The 18,109-nt window shown below is 37.2% G+C and overlaps 2 protein-coding genes across 4 annotated transcripts in view; one reads left to right on the top strand and one right to left on the bottom strand.

The window, feature by feature from the left end:
- LOC112468694 (caspase-1-like) overlaps positions 1-5,272 on the top strand; it is a 45,144-nt gene extending 39,872 nt beyond the window's left edge. For all 3 annotated transcript variants that reach the window (XM_025037981.1, XM_025037979.1, XM_025037980.1), the window contains exon 5: positions 4,619-5,272. In XM_025037981.1, coding sequence (XP_024893749.1) covers positions 4,619-4,917 — 299 coding nt within the window. In that variant the 3' untranslated portion in view covers positions 4,918-5,272. The remainder of the gene's footprint in view (positions 1-4,618) is intronic.
- Positions 1-18,109, bottom strand: part of LOC112468692 (alkaline phosphatase-like) — a 173,143-nt gene that overhangs the window by 84,257 nt on the left and 70,777 nt on the right. The gene's annotated exons all lie outside the window — the stretch shown is intronic.

Raw genomic sequence — 18,109 nt, 5'->3', positions numbered from 1 at the left:
TCGAAAATTGATTTCGTTCTCTTTTCTTGTAAATGCACTTGTAAATTATTAACAAAAGAGAGAAAGAATTATGATATAAAGAAGATAATTGACAGAGCATTAATTACGACAAATCAGAGTAATTACGACAGCGAATTAAATACAACGGCATTTCTCTCGATCATAAAATTTATAATTATAATTCCAGAAAGATTTTAAAAATAAGTAATAAATCCACAATTATTACATGCTTAAATAATTTTATAATTATGAATTTTATTGTTCAAATATACACTTATACAATATTATATACGACCGACGTAATTATCCCGATATGCAAGTGTAATTATTTACACGATATTAACGATTGGTGTTACATAAATATACAAAATTGCGTTTAATCGTGTATATAAATTACAAGAAGTATCACAATCCAATAAATTAAAGTTATAAAACGTAGAAACTCTAATTATACTAATTAACTAATAAGATAATTTGCATACTTTGATACATAATATTTCACAGAAATATTTTAATAGGAAGTTGTATCTTGTTTTGTACATTCTATATTGTCAAGTTGTACATTGTTGTAAGATATTTTTCTTTCACGTTGACAGTCCTGGTTTTCAATCCCTCATTTTTTTTTATTCAAAGAATTTCTTTATATTACGTTAAGAGAAGCTTTCCTTTATATCTTCGCTTCTAGTACGACGAAGTTCTGAGATAATGCCCTAAGTGCAATTCCGGAAGGAACTGCGCGATAACTTAAACTTTGCAAATCTAACGCAAACGCACTGACAATATGCGTGGAAATATCACAGAAGATTCCGAAAGAAATATTGCAAACTCTCGACTGAGATTCGCCTAAATTCGGAATCGAATGGCGCGAACTTTGTTACGATCACAGTTTCGGTGATTTATTGCGAGTGCGAGCTGCAGCGCGACAATTCGCGAAAAACGAGGAAAACTAGAAAAAAAAGGACATACCGAAACTCGGCAAACCAACAAATGCGTTGGCAGGTTGCTGGACGAGAATTTCGCGCAGTGGCAAAGCATACCACGCGATGTCAATCCTGCGGGATTGGATTAATGAAAAATACCTGTCGATTGTCAGCGAGATAGCTCAGATAATCACAAATTGCGCCCGCCGAAATTAGCACGTTTTGGTACCAAAGCGTTCGCATCTCATTTATGAAAATAAATTGCAATTGAAATTACATTTGCACGTGGTGTGAATCAAGTTACAGTTAAATTTCTCGCGTGAAACTTGAATGAAACCTTCTCTTCCAAAAATGGTACTACGTATATGCGGTGAATGTGGTATACGCTGAAATATAATTTAGAGAAGATACGCTTATCTTCCTACTAAATTTAATAAAATTACTATAAAAAGCTGTTACTTATGCATTAACATCATCTGCTTTAAAATCGGATTTTGCACCGCCATGCCATGAGCAGCTTATTTGTGGAAATACACCGCAAAATTTACTCGGTTGCTCGCAACCTTGCTCACATCTACTTTGCACGTCTATCGATTAAGAAGGGTAAACAGAATTTATGTAATGCGAGTATATTCTCTCTACGGAATGATGTTTGCGAATACACCATACACCCTGTCTGTCGTATTAAGCGAGTCCGATAAACAGGATTTGTTTATAATAGAAACAGAGAAGACACATATACACCCACACACACAGCAGATGATGGTTTACGTTGCTTCTCGTATAACCGCAACATTTTTTTTTACACCTGCCTGATTGCGTGTAGTTATTATCGATATTAACGAATTAATATCCACGCGATTGAACGCGAGTCCATTAAAATGAAAAGCAGGGAAAAAACTCCCAATAATATCCCAATGTATTTACACATTTCAGAATAATTTTATAATTAATGATTATTACCATGCATACACATTGATTGCATAGTGGATTTATTTGAGAATATCTGGAGTTATTCCGATGGTAATCGTTGCAAATGAATAAACGGATTTTTCAAATCTGTCTCAAAGAATGTCGATTCTCTATGTGAGACATAATATGTATAGAATAATTAGCCGTTAAATAATAGATGCGCGGTATAATGATGCGCGACACGCGGGTGGTCATGCTATTAATATCAAGGAAGAAGCTCACTTGTTAATGCATGTGCGTGTATGCGTGTCGTCTACATATGCAGCAGGAAGTGGACGTATTGTTAATAATGTGGGCGGTGGTGAATTCGCGGATAACACCTGGCTCGATGCTAAAGGCGTCATTAATATGCCGTGTAGGAGATAAGCGCGTAGTTAACATACCGGTGATAGCGAACGTGCATTTAACACTTCGCTATGGGAGTGAACGTATGGTTAATACATCATCGAGCACGTGTACATCCGGTTAGCACTGAGATGTTTCGCGTCACACGTGTTATTGTTAACGCTCAACGCATATTGCCCCCGATTCTCTCTAGCCACCAAAACAGCAAATAATTATAAATTTGTAAATTATTTCGAGTCGTGTTAAGCGGTATTAATAACTAACACTAAGGATGAAAATTCAATTCTAAGCTTGATACGAAAAGTTTGATAAGGATTTTTTTCAACAGTTTTTTAGTATTTAATATAAAACGTTTTTTTTAGAATTAAGCTTTTAATTAAAGTGTCTTAAACGGAAAATCTATCTGGAGTTAAATGATATATCGTTATCTGGTAGATAAAAATATCATTTGTGTTAAAAGCTTTTTATATGTTCAACTATTTATATTTTACGAAGAATTAAGAACATATATTTGGATTTTTGCAGAAAAACGGTCTCTATTGGTATAGCTGTAAGATCCCTAGACAAAAATAGCGGTAGGAATCTGGCGCACGTTGTATAAGAGAACACGTTGTCAGAATATATCAAGAAATCGATTTCTCTTACATATTCTTGAATGGCAAGTAGATGCAAATATAGTTTTTGCCTATTCTAACAACGTGTTTCCTGTAATACGCTTCGATCCTACAATGCAACCTTTCAGATGCAACGAATTCTATGTCGCGGCGATGCTTCATTTTGCTCGTAACCGTCCAATTATTAAGATTTATCAATGAGGGCATGGGTAGTTTTCCTGCTGTAACTTGAAAGTGTCTTTGACCATAGAATCGGTAGTGAAATGGTAGTTGGACTGATGCAGTATTCAGTATCCTTGCGAAGCACGTACCGGGTGAATTGATCGCATCGTGTTTGAGCCAAAGTCGATGATAAGCTCTCGTCGTGTAAGATCTATAGGATAGCGAGATAAGAGAGACGGAATAATTAAACAGTTTATAATGCAGCAAGATCCGGACGTGTACAACGCATTCAAAGATTAGGGAAGTGCAGGCGTTCCAATCCAATTAGTAATACACGGAGAAAGGGAATGGTCTAAATTTGAACTAACCGGCATTAACGCTATTCAGCGTCCATGCAAACGAGTTTAAGGGCAGATTAAGGAAGTAGGAGGTCAAAAACTATTTCTAACAATTAACCTTTATTCCACTTGTACCACGATTTATGCTAAAACTTCGGAGTCTGTAATTGTGTTTGCATCATTTCTGATTCTACATTGTCGTTGGGGTCGCGACTTGAGCATTAAGAAACCCGAGTTTTGAATAACTATAAAGTCAAATACTGTGAATAAATAAAACACAATATATTACAATGTTACAACATATAACAATATAAAATATAATATATAATATAATATAACATAATAATTTCCTAATAATCACATTCCAATAGCATTTTAAATAATTTTCTTATAATTATTAAATGAATAATTTATAAAGATCGTGTTTCATATAATGTTGTTGCTATCCCTATGTTATTACTAATCCCACGTTACTTTGCTTAATCTCAAGCCCATTAGATGAGGTCTAAGACTCGATGCCATCTAAATGTAGAATATACGCGGCTTTCCTAAGAAGTTTAAGTGCTATACTAAGGTAACACCGAACTTTGTAATTTCAGGTTAAAATATATCTGTTCCGCGCAACACAATTAGCAAGGAGTATGCGGTTGCTCGTATATGCGCGGAAAGTTAAGATTAATTTAAACTTATTGCCCTGGAAAGCTGTAAGTTTTTATTAGAAACCGGGTTATCTCAAAGTCGTAACAAATCTGTCAACTCGACGACGTGAACTATCTTTAACAGCTCTATGAGAGTTTCAATAAATTTATTTCAATTTTGTTTCACTTTTATTCTGAAAACCTTTTTAAAGCAGGTGCTATTAAGATACATGACCTACTCTTATCTACCTATACATAGGTCGTTATACTTGGGTTTTCATATTTTTCTATAGTAGAGCCTAGAAAAATAAAATTACTTAACATATTTTAACGCGTTAGAAAAGGCAGCTACACGTTAAGCGTCACGCGTGTATACAGCCAACGTATACTCGATACATATATTATCTCTAGAGTTTTAAATTTCTATCCCTGTCCTATATCGCTAACTTGCCACTATCGCATGGGTCATGGGTCATTCGCTGGTGTATCCACTTTACCGAGAGCTCGAGAGCCCGCTATCGATAACGTCGCATACATCCCGGCTGCGCGAAGTGTATCTCATTACGTGCCGGGGAGAGGCGAATCAATTCACCGCAGTCCAAGAATAAACCGCGCGTTACGACTTTCAGGTTTTTACTCGTGGCGCAATCCGGACTCGGGCTCCTGGTTCATACAGGCACTCTGCGAGGAGCTGGAGCTTCACGGGCGCAGCCGCGATCTACTCAGCCTAATGACCTTCGTTAACCGTCGTGTCGCCATCGAGTATCAATCCTATGTGCCGGGGAGTGAAAAATTCCACGGGAAAAAGCAGATCCCGTCGATTGTCTCGATGTTGACCCGCCTGGTGTACTTCCACGACAAGCACACACCGGACGATATCGATAACGGATCGAAGGGAAAGGGAACCGAAGTCGAAAAAGTAACGTAAGAGTGGCAAAACACTCGTTCTCGAACAAACTTACGATGATGGATTTTTCGGCAAAAACCGACAGATTGATTCCAGTCGAGCTGTTTTGATACATCGAACTTTTTGAGAAGTAATTATCGATCGGCGCAACTCATCGAACACATTTGGATTGTTACAATTGAGTTTCGCAGTCGCTATAGAGAATTTAAGAACGTAGTATGCGAAAAGAAAAAAGAAAAAGAAAAACGTATTGTTTATGTAGTTAAAAATTTTCTGCCTTTCTGTTGTTACTTTATTAAAAAAGAAAGCGATAAATACTCTCAAATATATTTCGGATATCTATTACAATTAAAAATGTATAATTAAATACTTTTAACTGAGGTTATTTTATATTTTATATCTAATATATAAAATTCAACTTTGCTTGTATTTTTTACTTGAGCGAGATGTATTATTAAATACGTATTAAATACATATTAAGATATTTCATTGCATTTATATTATACTAGAACACTGTAAGCGTGCCATTTAGCTTTTTTACTATACATATCATTACACAAAACAACATTTGCACCACAAAAAAAATATAACCGCATTTTGAATAAGTAACATTCACTGTCATTCGACTTTTGGGGTTACAGACACACAAATCATATGGTGAAACAAGGCGGGATACAAGCTTCGAGACAATCGATCACCCTCAAAGAGAAATTTAACATGCCCTCTATCATGAACACGCATATATGTCCACGACTTCGAAGTATTGGAGCTTTAGTTAACACACATTTTTTAGAAAGGGAATTGCTATTATTAAACCAAAACGTAAAAAGAGAAAAAATAGATTACAGATTAAGTTAATATCTAAATAGCATTTATTTACTTTTCTGTCCACTACTGCGTGTACCACACTGCATGTATAAGTGCATGTATAAGTAAATTTGTAAGTAAATTATGAAATATGGAATGTACGCTTGATAACACTCGATAAAGTAAAATAAATCGCCAGAATGCATTATTAAGCAATACGCTACGAATTATTATATTATAATTACATTCACAATATTATTCTTAACTAGTATGCTAATTATATGCAGATTTTCATAACGGAATAAAAGCTGTTATCATAACGGTCAAGAATAATAACTGACGTTCCTCGGGCTATTCAAATTCATCTCGACGATTGTGATAAGTAAAACAATGCAAAGAGTTTTATTTACGAATAATTAGCCAATATCTTTTCCTACACAAAAATTTAATTAGTATTTTAAGATGGTTAATTTAATTTAGCGTAAAATCATGTTTACTTGAATTTTCTCGGGTACGCGAGGGATGAATAGGCGATAGGAAAATTTCTTGAGACCGATATGAGCCTAATGAACAGAAATTGCTTGGATGTTTGCTTGCGAGAAATCGGTGGGAACTAATTCTGCCCCTTAATACATCCCTATGCTGTCGGTGAACCAACAAGGAAGATCCTGGAGATCTATTAACCGCAATGCGTGCGACTGCGATGGCATGTACAACGTCAGATTAGATACCTGCGGTCAAAGGAGTTAGACGCTATTAACCTTTGTCTTGGAAGACGCGAAGTGGAATCCACGAATTATGCCGTTAACCAGATGCTATCGCGAAATGTAATCTTCTCCGTGCCGCAGGAGTAGATTGATCTGCGGCGATAATACGGACAGCTTGTATCCCCAGAAATCTCGGCATCGCTTAATCGCGTTGTTAAATGTTGTTACAGAGCATAGCGTGGCTATGTGCCATGGATATCTTTATGATAAAAGATAAATAAAAAAATAACGATAATAATGAGTATGAACAACTACACGCGTTGTTACGCAAAGAACAAATGTATATTTCGAATTGATTTTAAGATCAATATATTTGCACATTTTTCTGAATTTTTATTTTCAATCAAATTCGTATAATGTTTTGTATCGCTCGTATTCTGGATGCGGTAAAAAAATTTGAAAAATATTGCTAAAAATACTACAAATTGATGCTGAAAATCGACGCTACATCGTTTTATTTGTAATTCAATGAAATTCATAACGGTTTGTTATATTGAGACTATGAATAATGTAAAAAATCAAAAAATAAACCCTGTTTTATTTTTAGTATTTTTTCAATAAAATAATTTTGCTGCTGATTAACAGTATTATTGATTAACGTATGTATGCGAAGAAGAATAAAGTAAAAATAACAAAGAAAATTGCATTTTCTACGACAGAAATATAATTCCGTTTGTAGCTTAAAACTGTAAAATAATTGAGCAAAATATTATGAAAAATTAGCTTGTAGAAATTATTTTTTAAAACAAAAAACATAACGCATAACCATTTATTCACTATTTACATTTTTTACTATTATATCCACAGTTCGCACATAAGATGTTTTATCGTACATTTTTCTTCGGTCACATTTAGATTTAGTTAATTGATTAAAATAAAAAACTGAAAAAATCGCTTGATTATATCCTTCATTAGATAATTAAATTATATGTTTAATAAAAGATAAAACTTTTAAATCAGAACCCATTTAAAATTTAAAATAATTTAACGAAATATACGGAATATTTATTTTTCATGATATTAACGGCATGATAATAAACGTAGGTATGATCCTTTTTTCTAAAATGTAAAATATTTTAAAAGTATATTTTGTAAAATATACTCTCCTAGCGTGTTCCAGAATGTAATCGATCACGAATCTCAAAATTATCGCTCGAAATCTAGAACTTCCGTTCGGGAAATATATGTGCGACGAATGAACGTAAGAACAGTGAAGTAAAGCGCAGGCGGTAAGAAGCCGATTCAATCACTGGCACTGGAAGAAAGGGTCCAGCTGTCGAGGAAATTCTTCAAACGGTTTTGACTTTCTGGCTGGCAATTCGAACGATTGCGAATCAATCCCATCTCTTCGCGCTGCTAAGTGGAGCTCTCGAAAAGCAAACCCTCGAATCTGTGCGAACGGCTCGTCTGAAACGCGATCGAAAGGGATTTCGGTTTGGGAGGCCTCTTGTCTCTTTATCGAGGCTCGTGAAGTACATCGTGTCAAGTAGAAACCACTTCGTTCGACGATCGTACCGTTGATCCGATCAATATGGATGTATACAAGAGTTGCGCGCGAAGTACAACTCTGCATGCAAACGCCGCATTTTTTTTACAATTCGAGGCGTTCGATATTTTACAGCTTATTCACTATCGGCCAACATATAAGCTTCCTTGTCGCGTATAAAAACGTTCAAATCGCATTTTTTACTTGCTTCCTCCTTCCTCGCAACGGCGGAACGTTGACTTTCCCTCGTCGTAAATATGCAAAGAACGCGCCTACATATATCTTTTTTATAAACCACCAAGCCGCTGTTTTGCGATCTTATAAAATGATTCGTGCAGGGAAAACGCTCAACCGTATTTTACAGAAGAAATATGTGAATATATTTACATGTACCGTTCATCACGAATGTCATATAGCTTTGAGACATTTAAAAAGAGAGCACTTCCAACTTGGATACCTGAATTCGAAATATCGTATGTAAGGAAAACCGAAATAACTGAATCTACGAATTATCGAATTGCAAACGAGAAGAACAGTTTTCTTTCTCTTACAAATAAAGAAAACCGAAACGCGAGCGTGGGTTGCGAGTGGTAGTATTTCATCTTGGGAGCAGTTTCGACTAGACTCGTAATAAATCAGTCTTCTACAGGCGGCTGTATCATCGATATATTTTATATATACTGCACAAGAAGATAAGTTACAAGATGTTGCGCTGTGTGCTACACACGTGCCTGCCGACGTCATAATTTTAGACTCTCGCAACGATAGCTAATCCGCGCACCATCCGTGCCGCGGAAAATCGAAACTGCGATCGCGATACACCGCGCGGTGTTCTTATAGCTAATCACCCCTTTGTCGTAGCACAATCTGCACTACATTCGGTGTAATTTCGGCAAAATGAAAGCAACGTACCAAGCATTCCGAGACGGCGTCACGGCGGTAAACTAAGGTGCCATTCGTCTTAATCTCATTTACAAGCTTCGTGCGGGTGCGACTGAGTGTTCGCGACTGTGAGCAAAATTCTGTCCTATTCGCACTCGCGGGTATTCCTATTTCGGTTTTGTTTCGATAGAACAGTGCCACCGCGCTTGGTAAAATACGCGATGCAATGGGTAAGAGCAACCGCTCTTAGGAATCGCGTTTGCGTTTTCATCAAGTTACGGGTATATACGTTACATATATATTGTATATATATGTATATGCAGCCAGCAATCCCTGTCGCTATTAGAACTGGAAAGAAATTGGTATTAATTCCATTAAAGACAAACAAAAGTAAAATATATCCAAATAAAAGAGTATATGCAGTACATGCCGAAAAAAGGCAATTGTTTTAAAATAACGATCAGTTCTCGAATCGAATTACTATTGATGAGTGATAAGCGAGATTCGTAAATTATTATCAATAATAATGTATAAATAACGATAAATTTGACGAGAGCAGTTTCAGTTTTCAAAAGCTCTGTTCAACAAATTCGTTTCTGATTGGAAGGATAACGAAGCAATTTATTTGCGTCACTACGGAGCAGATTATGCCAATTTCTCACCGAAGTCCATTGACGTTGCGGATAAAGCAACCATACATGGAATTCCGCTACGCGAGATAGATCGTCACGATGTTATTTACCTCGCCGCTAATTCGCCGACCGTCAACACGCTACTAAAACACATCGCGGTACTCGCGAACTCGCGAAAACGGTCGCGAAAGTGATGGCTAGATCGGGGGTAAAGGGTGGTCACTGGGTGCTGGCGCAAATTACTGCGAACGGGTGGGACATGTCTCCTCCATTCGACACCGGGATATAATCCGTTTTGATCCGCGAATGCCTTTCGCCCATCGCGATGGCGCGGATCGTTGGACGAGCCCGATCGGATCGGTTGGAAAGTTTTGACGCGATTCGCGACGCGTTATCGATCCAACGCCGGCCAACAACTCGGTCAGCACTTTCGCCACGTCGGTCGCGTCGACAACCACGTAATCTTTTTGTCAACCCTCTTTCAGCATGCGAGCCATAATTCCCGCACCAACGGGATATCCTTCGGGCGTCGGCGTCGTTGTCAGCGCGTAAACGCGGTCGCTCTTTTTTCTTTTTTTCCTCCCCTTCTTTTTTTTTCACGTGACGCAACCCCAAGCGTCGAGATCGCCGAAGCGTTCGCCGTAACATTCGCGCGACAGAATGCTGAGAATCATCTCCCTATCGTGCGCACCTATCCCTTTTGATATCTATGCAAAATAAAACTTCGGTTTTCCGATACGTTTCATCGGGCTTTCGTTTTTGCCAGGTTTTACGGCGTATCGTTGATTACATCGCTCTTCAGCTGTAGCTCAACGTCAAACGACGAGTCAGGAAATATAGTACGCTTCGGTGATATCTCTACAAAAATGCTGAGAATGATCTCCCGTCCCGTACACCCCTGTCATAACCATGCATTTTATGTATTTTCATTTTCGCTGTATTTTACAACGTACATCTATGATTGCATACACGCGTTCGTTTATCAGCATTAGGTTCAAAATTTATCTCGAGCGTCTGTACGACAACTCTAAAACAGTCCTTTGCGAAATACTTTTATGATAGATACGTGAAATGAAACTCCCAGTATTCCGGATACATTTCATCGGTTTGCATTCCCGCCACGTTATACGATATAATTGCTCATTACATTTTTCTTGAATAACAATCCATTGCCATAACAAACACCGAGTTTCTGATATAAAATGTTGATTTCAGAAACATTATTATGAAAATGTTAAAAATAATTAGTCACATACGACGTAATATTAGCAATAAAATACTGACATTTTCTGCATGCATTCATGCATTTTACTCATTTATCACATATCTTGCAATTTTTGCTTATATGTTCGTTAATCCATCGTTCATTATTTGTTATTTTATCTTTATAATTTAGTAGTAACAAGTCGCTCAAATTAAGAATACATTTGCACAACAGTATTTTACATATGAAATCCAATGAAACTATCGATCTAATTATAAATTAATTACTTAATTATTATCAAGTTACGTTTGCATATTTATTCTTGTTTATATCAACGTTTAATTAATATGAAATTTTTATCATTTAGAATTGGAATTTACGTTCAAAAGAGGTGGATATTTAATCCATAATTAGTAGTGTGTAAAAAAAATGAAAAATGTATGTAATCATATATTTTAACTGAACTCGGTAAGGTGGGAAAACCCGGCTGCAGAAAATAATTCTGTGGAAACGCAAGGAATTCAAAAATTCAAGAGCAGCGATCCAAGAGCATAATAAACGTCTTGTCGAAATGTCCAAATGCACCGTGCGAGCGTTTTGAATTAGCGATATTGGGACGGAAATTCGCATTTCGAGAAAGGGAAGAGATAGCTGGCCTCAGCGGGACTCGCGGTAAGCGGGTTTTATTTATGGCGGAAGATGTATCTTTCGTTGTCGCTCGACGTTTTCGAAATGCGGTCGAGCCAATTACTGAGATTTCGTTTAACGTCGGTGGTTGGTGCGCGCACGCAAAAAGAGAAGGCGATACCCGCATTTACTCGGCCAGTGCCATTTGTAAAATATCCGGCATTGGAGGCTGCTATACGGTTCGCCACCGACGGAACATGAAGTGAACTACGCTCTGGCACTTAATTCGCGGTAAAAAACTACGTAAATTAGAATCAGAATCACGACCTATAGCTGATTCAATTGAAAAAAAAGACAAATTTCCCCATTAACTCTTGTTCCCCGAATGAAAAATATACTTTCTAATCTCCACCGCGGTGTTCGATAAACGATTAAATATCTCCGAAAGACTCACGAGAAGTAAGAAATCGAAATGTGACTTGTCGATATTTCTTTCCCTCTTACTTTCACCACCGAAATAGAACTTAACAGAACGCGAAACGCTATTAAATTTAAAGCTTTTGCGTCGTGCGTAAGCCGCAGCGGCAATTTTCAAGGATTTCGCGCTATATTCCCCTCACGTAATCTTCTTTCGCCGCAAGTACTACGGCGCAACCTTCGCCGGTGCGATTCTAAAAACGTCACCCCTGGTAACCTGGCAGTTAAAAATCTTTTCGTGCATTTTCCGTATCTAGCTGAGTGATATATCTAGTTTCTCGCCGTCGACACAATTTTCTTTGTTTTGCGACGGATTGCATAAGACAAATGCTCCCAAGTTTTTATCGCCACGTCAGTTTCTCATACTTTTTACGAAGACAATAAAACTAACAAATTCCTGCCGTTTTGTAATAATTTACTTACAGATAAATTCACCCCGCGCTTTCAAGTTAGCTGAAAAATATCGCAAAAATGGTGTTTGTTTAATTAAATCTAGCTAGCGAGAATCTTTCTGCGCGACATTTTAATGGAAAATATTTTTACTCTCTTTGCTGAGGTCCGCTCTTTTCAAAAGGATCAATATTAGACCGCGGCCCACGTCCATCGGAAAAGCTTGCGTTAGCCTAATGGAATGTATACTGATCGTCTCGATCAAAACGTGCCATCCATGGTATATCGGCGCGCATCGACGTTATCTCGTTGCATTGTTACGCGAACCATAATTCTAACATTTCGTTAGTGACATACGAGTACGGGAGACATTGCTCCATTCCGTACCGGCTCGATCTGTAGACGGCGTGAATTTTATGCGAGCGTGTCCGACATTTTATAGATGGCTCGTACATTCGAATCGCCGGGGATAAATCTTTTGTTTTACGTATGTATGTGTGTGTGTGTGTGGAGGATGCGTAATAAATAAAAGTTCCTGGCTCCCCGGTTAGTCCAAGGATTTATCTACCGCAAGGCTTTATTGGCTCACGAATCAATTCGTGTCTTCCCGGTCGGAAATTATTATAAAGTGACATCAACGCTGCCACAGGACTAATCTTCTTAGAAAAATCTTATTAAACGGATTCTATTAAGCAATTATTCTTAATAAAATTCCATGTTGATTTCACAAAAATGTTCCGGCCATTACATAACTGTATAATTAATTGCGTTATACATATACAGTCATAAAACTTTTGACAAACGCAAGACTAATTGTAAGTAATATATGAAAGTTACTCTTCGCGTGTGTAATTAACTCACAAAATGTATCATGCATTAAAGTTTGATTATAAAAAATATTTAGATATTTTGTACATAACCGCTTCATAGACGTACTAATCGCAAATATATGAAAAGTTGCGAAAGTCTAAAAGTCAGAAGCGTGCCCGTGAAATGGAAGTTTATCGAAAGCCACGAAGGACCGCTACGAAGACGCTTAAGGGAGGATATCGACTTTGGTGCAAATCCCACGTGGGCACGAAAAGCAAATCTTCGCCGAACGCAAGTACGTGACATGCAAGCGTACTTATTACTCTTCTCGAAAGTCTAATTTGTAGGGCGGTGCCGGCCGAGCGAGAGACACGGATCGATTCAAGGAGATGGCGCTTGCAAGAAATGGTATACGTTTTGCATTTTACGCGTAAGGTTTTACGGCGACTACGACCGTCCCACGACTATGACAATTATCTTTTAAGTAGCTTAGTTTAATAGCACGCTTTCCTTTCTTGCGTATACTAAGAAAAATTAATTAGAATCTAATTATTTATTTTTATGTATATACAAAATTGTTTAGTTTTGCAGCATAATTCTTTAACACCGCACTAATTTCTGCGAACAATGACAAGATATTCTAACAATCTTACTTTTTTAAATGTTTATAAAATTGAAAAATCATATTTTAGCTAAATACATACACACATATATATAATTTATATGATATATATTATATTAACCAAAAAGAATATATTTATATCGACAGCAATTGGCAAAATATACAAAAAAAACTGAGATCATCAGATCACTTGATAAGGACCCGAATCCTGGGTTGAAACGAAGTTTTTTTGTATATTTTGCCAATTGCTCTGTCGATATAAATATATTCTTTTTGATTAAATATTATTAGCGGAACAAACACTTACTTTTTGATATATTATATTATTAATAAAATGTTATAACTTTTATAATGGAATATGAGAATAAAATTGTAGTTTCTTTCAAACTTCGTGATTCCAATAACGATTTTCTTAATGTTGTAACATTCCTTACACCGCCATTAAACGCTGCGAGAGAAGCAGAGCTAAAACAATCAAGAAAACTGCGAAGGGAAAGCACTCGTCGAGGCAAAGAAGAAATTATAAACGAAACGTAGCTGAGCTTTTGTAAGAATTGGAGAATAAAGTACATCTTAAAAGACTGTATTCTTTAAGTTGTATCCTTAGAATGGAACTCCAAATTCTTCGATTCCTCGTAACAGCGGCGGATTCAGGCGGATATACATAACGCGTATAACCTAGTTTTCGGGTTATACTATAACATTCACGTTCTCATTTTGCAGTTGCATTTCGCAATAGAATTGCAATCACGTGCATTACATTTATCATCTGGCATATACGATTTGCCGCGTGCTTCGACATAACAACAAGAAGCAATTAAAGAGATTAGAGTTGAGCAGAGAGTAGGTATTAGTATCCTAGAACGCTGGTATTACTGGAGAGGGATTGAGTTAATTGCGTGTCCTCTAAAACCTAAAACGAGGACAGTACAGCGAGTCGTGCGCGATGATCGGACGATATTCTAAACGAGGACGATTGCCAGATACGCGTTTCCAACGGATTGATTCTTATGGCGCGCGCGGAGAGAGATCGTTTCGCCGATTGATCGGCGATATCGCGAATAAATCGCGCGGCGTGAAACACGGGCGGGGCCGAGGTGTCGAAATCAGTCTTCCGAGCGAGCAAACGTCAACGGAATTGTGATCAAAATGCCACACACCACGATGAAATAGGCGTCATGATATGCGGCTGATAAAGTGCCGGAAGACAGATGCGTAATTAGCACTACGAACTGGGAACGAATGCGCGGCTCTACCCCGATTCGGCCACGCGATATTCTCACCCTCCTTTTGACCCTGCAGATAACATCCACGCGCTTGATAACAGCTCTCCCGCGCGCACGGGATACGAGAATGCAACGATTTACAGTTCAGTTTCGCTGCACTGCACTGTCGGCGTCCAGCAGCGCGACAGCGGCGGATTAGCAGCTTTGAAATAGTCGCGCTCGTAGCGCCGGGTATACTGCAGCTTTAACGCGTGACGTTTCCACATGCGTGTAATTCAGTGCACGAGATGCGCATGCACGCGCTAAACACATCAAATGTTGAATTAAGTTTCTACCAAAGGCGCTTAATTGAAATAATGTAACGCGCGCCATTCAACCGAGAAATGAAACTAGCGTAATTCTGTTTTATCTCAAATTACGTTGTTGCACAAACACAAAGTTTATTCTTGGTATTTATTTTGTGACAATTTAATCACCGTGACTACAAGCGTAAAGTTAACCTTCCGTCTATTCTATAGAATTCAACGAAATCATATCGATTTTAACTCTTGTTTTAAATAAATCAAAGCGTGATAATAAAAGAGATATACAAATGAAGTCTATCGAAACTTCCCTTCAGCAAAAAGTGAAACTTCCCTTCATTTTTAATTCGATTCAGTAGGAAATAATAGTAAACTTTTAAATAACAGGCAAAAACTTCAATAAATTGTAATTACAAGAAGAGAAAGAATTTCACGTTCGAACGTAGAAACGAAGATAACTGCAATCCTTAAATAACAAAAAAGCATCACGAAATTATTTCCGATACGAATCTATTAGCGAAAAAAAAAGATTTACATTTATTGCCATAGCTTTCCACATTTAGCAAATGGCAATGGAATATAATACCTTATTTTGTTCTGTTCAATTCAGACGCGATATACCTACATATGTAATAGTACTTCAATGTAATTTACATGCTCGGCAGATAACAGCATGTAACGCGAATCTCGCACGCAACATCAATAACTCACGAATAATGTCCCTAAATAGCAACGTTCTGAGTAACATGAAATGTTACACACTTCTGCTAAATTAGAATTGAATTCAGTGCACGAAAATTTTTTTCGATCATTGTAACATGCCATTACAATACAATCTATAAAGACCAGAACAGAAAGTATGCCACGAAAAAGTTAGCGTAATTAAATTAATAAAAAAATAATTATCGTTTCTAATAACGTGTACTTAACAAGAAATGAAATTCTTTTGTAAAAACGTTAGAGTATAGCATTTGATTAACCTAATTAATTTTCAGTTTAATTTTATATTTATATATATTTAAGTTATACCTATATCTAGCTTATTTTGTGCGCGTCTCTTATTCGGAAACGAGGAGAGCTACACTTCACCGCAAATGCAATTTAGAGAAAATTACTGTCGCTCGTCCTACAATCAACGTATAGTACTTTTATCTGAAGATGAAACAATTTTACAATCAGAATGTCTTCTGTTATATATTTGTATTTCTTTCCTCAATCGAGCTCTCTTCCCCTTTTCCGTGACCTCCTTTATTTATCTCGTGTCCACATCCTTATCCAAGAAACGATTTTCTCCACCCCGCTCAAATGGCACTGCAGTTTCCATAAGAACCTCAATGGTGCTACTCTCGGGGTGATCCTATCCTCATTTAACCTCCTTTTGTTCTTCGGTATTACAGACTTCTTCGTAAACGCTGAACTGCATCCGCTCCGCCCCACAAGAACTTTATAAGTAAGCTAACGGCTTGATTGCTGCCGACAGTGTTAAATCTTCTTGCAAAAGCGAAATCGCGATATTAAGCGGTATAAATTATTGCAAATTTATTAGATTTACGATTATTTGACAATTCCTAATTTTCATCTTACATATATTACATATAGATTTTAATTTGGCGATATACAATCAATTAAAAAATTAAAAATGAATCAAAGTGTGCTATAAATTGATGCTTCCCTCATTTCTTTCGTTACTTTTTACTCATATTCGATATAAATTTTTATATTATATTTCAACGTGATAAAACTGCCATTGTGTAAGCCGATTGTATGTGTTCGACGCGTCATATGTCGCATTAAGAGCCGACAGTAATCCCAACTACTTTTGGATTATGACGAGAAAATTCGTGCGTACTCTACTCTCACAATTTATGTTTCCATAAATAATTTTTCGAACAAAATCGTATTAACCCAATAGAACATACATTTAAAATACATTAAAAAATATATCCAAAACTCTGCCGCTAATCGTGCTACGCAGATATGTGAAATAAAGTAGCTATTATTACAACGTTTCGCAATTTAGAAAAATATAAATCACATTTTTTACCACCGGATATCGCGGATTGTGGACAGCAGAGTCTCAAAAGCCTGTTTTACGACAATAAACGGATGTTATTTCAAAAAATCCCTTGGGGACGTAAATTGCAAAATCGTTTGCCTGAGTTTGTTTATTTCTGACATACAAAATTCGTGATGTTTTTTCCAACGCTTCGAGAGATTTAAAAAATACTTGCTTATAAAGAGTCGAAAGAAAAATAACAAAGGAATAAAGCGAAATAGAAAAAACTCGATTCTTAGCGATTCTGATGCGACGTCGAAAGTTAGAATATATATTTACGTAATTTTACAGAATTAGTTGTTTATTTTCAAAGAAGGAAACATGCTCCATCAGACATCCTCGACGTTGCTGCACGATGTTACATTTATCAAAATATTCGTCTAAAATGGTAGAAGCCTGCACTCGGAGCTTCATACATGACACATTTTTACGAATATGGAAACGTATCGCGCAAAATCCCAACATATGAAAGCCATATCCGAAGTTTCCCGGTTTCGGATTTCAACTTGTTCCCGCATGTCTGCTGATGCCTAACAGGATGGAAGAAGTCACGTATGCGAAACACGCCGCCGCCGCCGCGAATCTTGGATCGAATCCCGCATCCGCGTGCGCGAGTAGCGGGGACCGAGATGCCAGGCGGATATATACCACAGGCTCAATATATATACCACCGAGATTGATGAAGTGTAAACCGTGCGAACGGATGCCGGCGTAGCTAAAAACATCAATTGCGCGAAGTGTACAAAAAAGAACGAAATTTGCGATGCGGGCGGGTTTCTCCAATCGGAAGATTTGATTTTTCGAAACCAATGTAAACTGTATTCAAGTAGTTCTATAACAATGTACGTATGCGGAAGTATCTCGTGTGTGAAAAGGGAATCCACATACTTTGATAAGCGAGCACCGCAAATAAGATTTCTGAAGT

Source organism: Temnothorax curvispinosus, unplaced genomic scaffold (assembly GCF_003070985.1).
Source record: "Temnothorax curvispinosus isolate PA1 unplaced genomic scaffold, ASM307098v1 QBEX01001883.1, whole genome shotgun sequence".
Classification (NCBI taxonomy): Eukaryota; Metazoa; Arthropoda; class Insecta; order Hymenoptera; family Formicidae; genus Temnothorax; species Temnothorax curvispinosus.
The sequence above is the reverse complement of the archived record's forward strand: the minus strand, read 5'-3'. Positions and strand labels throughout refer to the sequence as shown.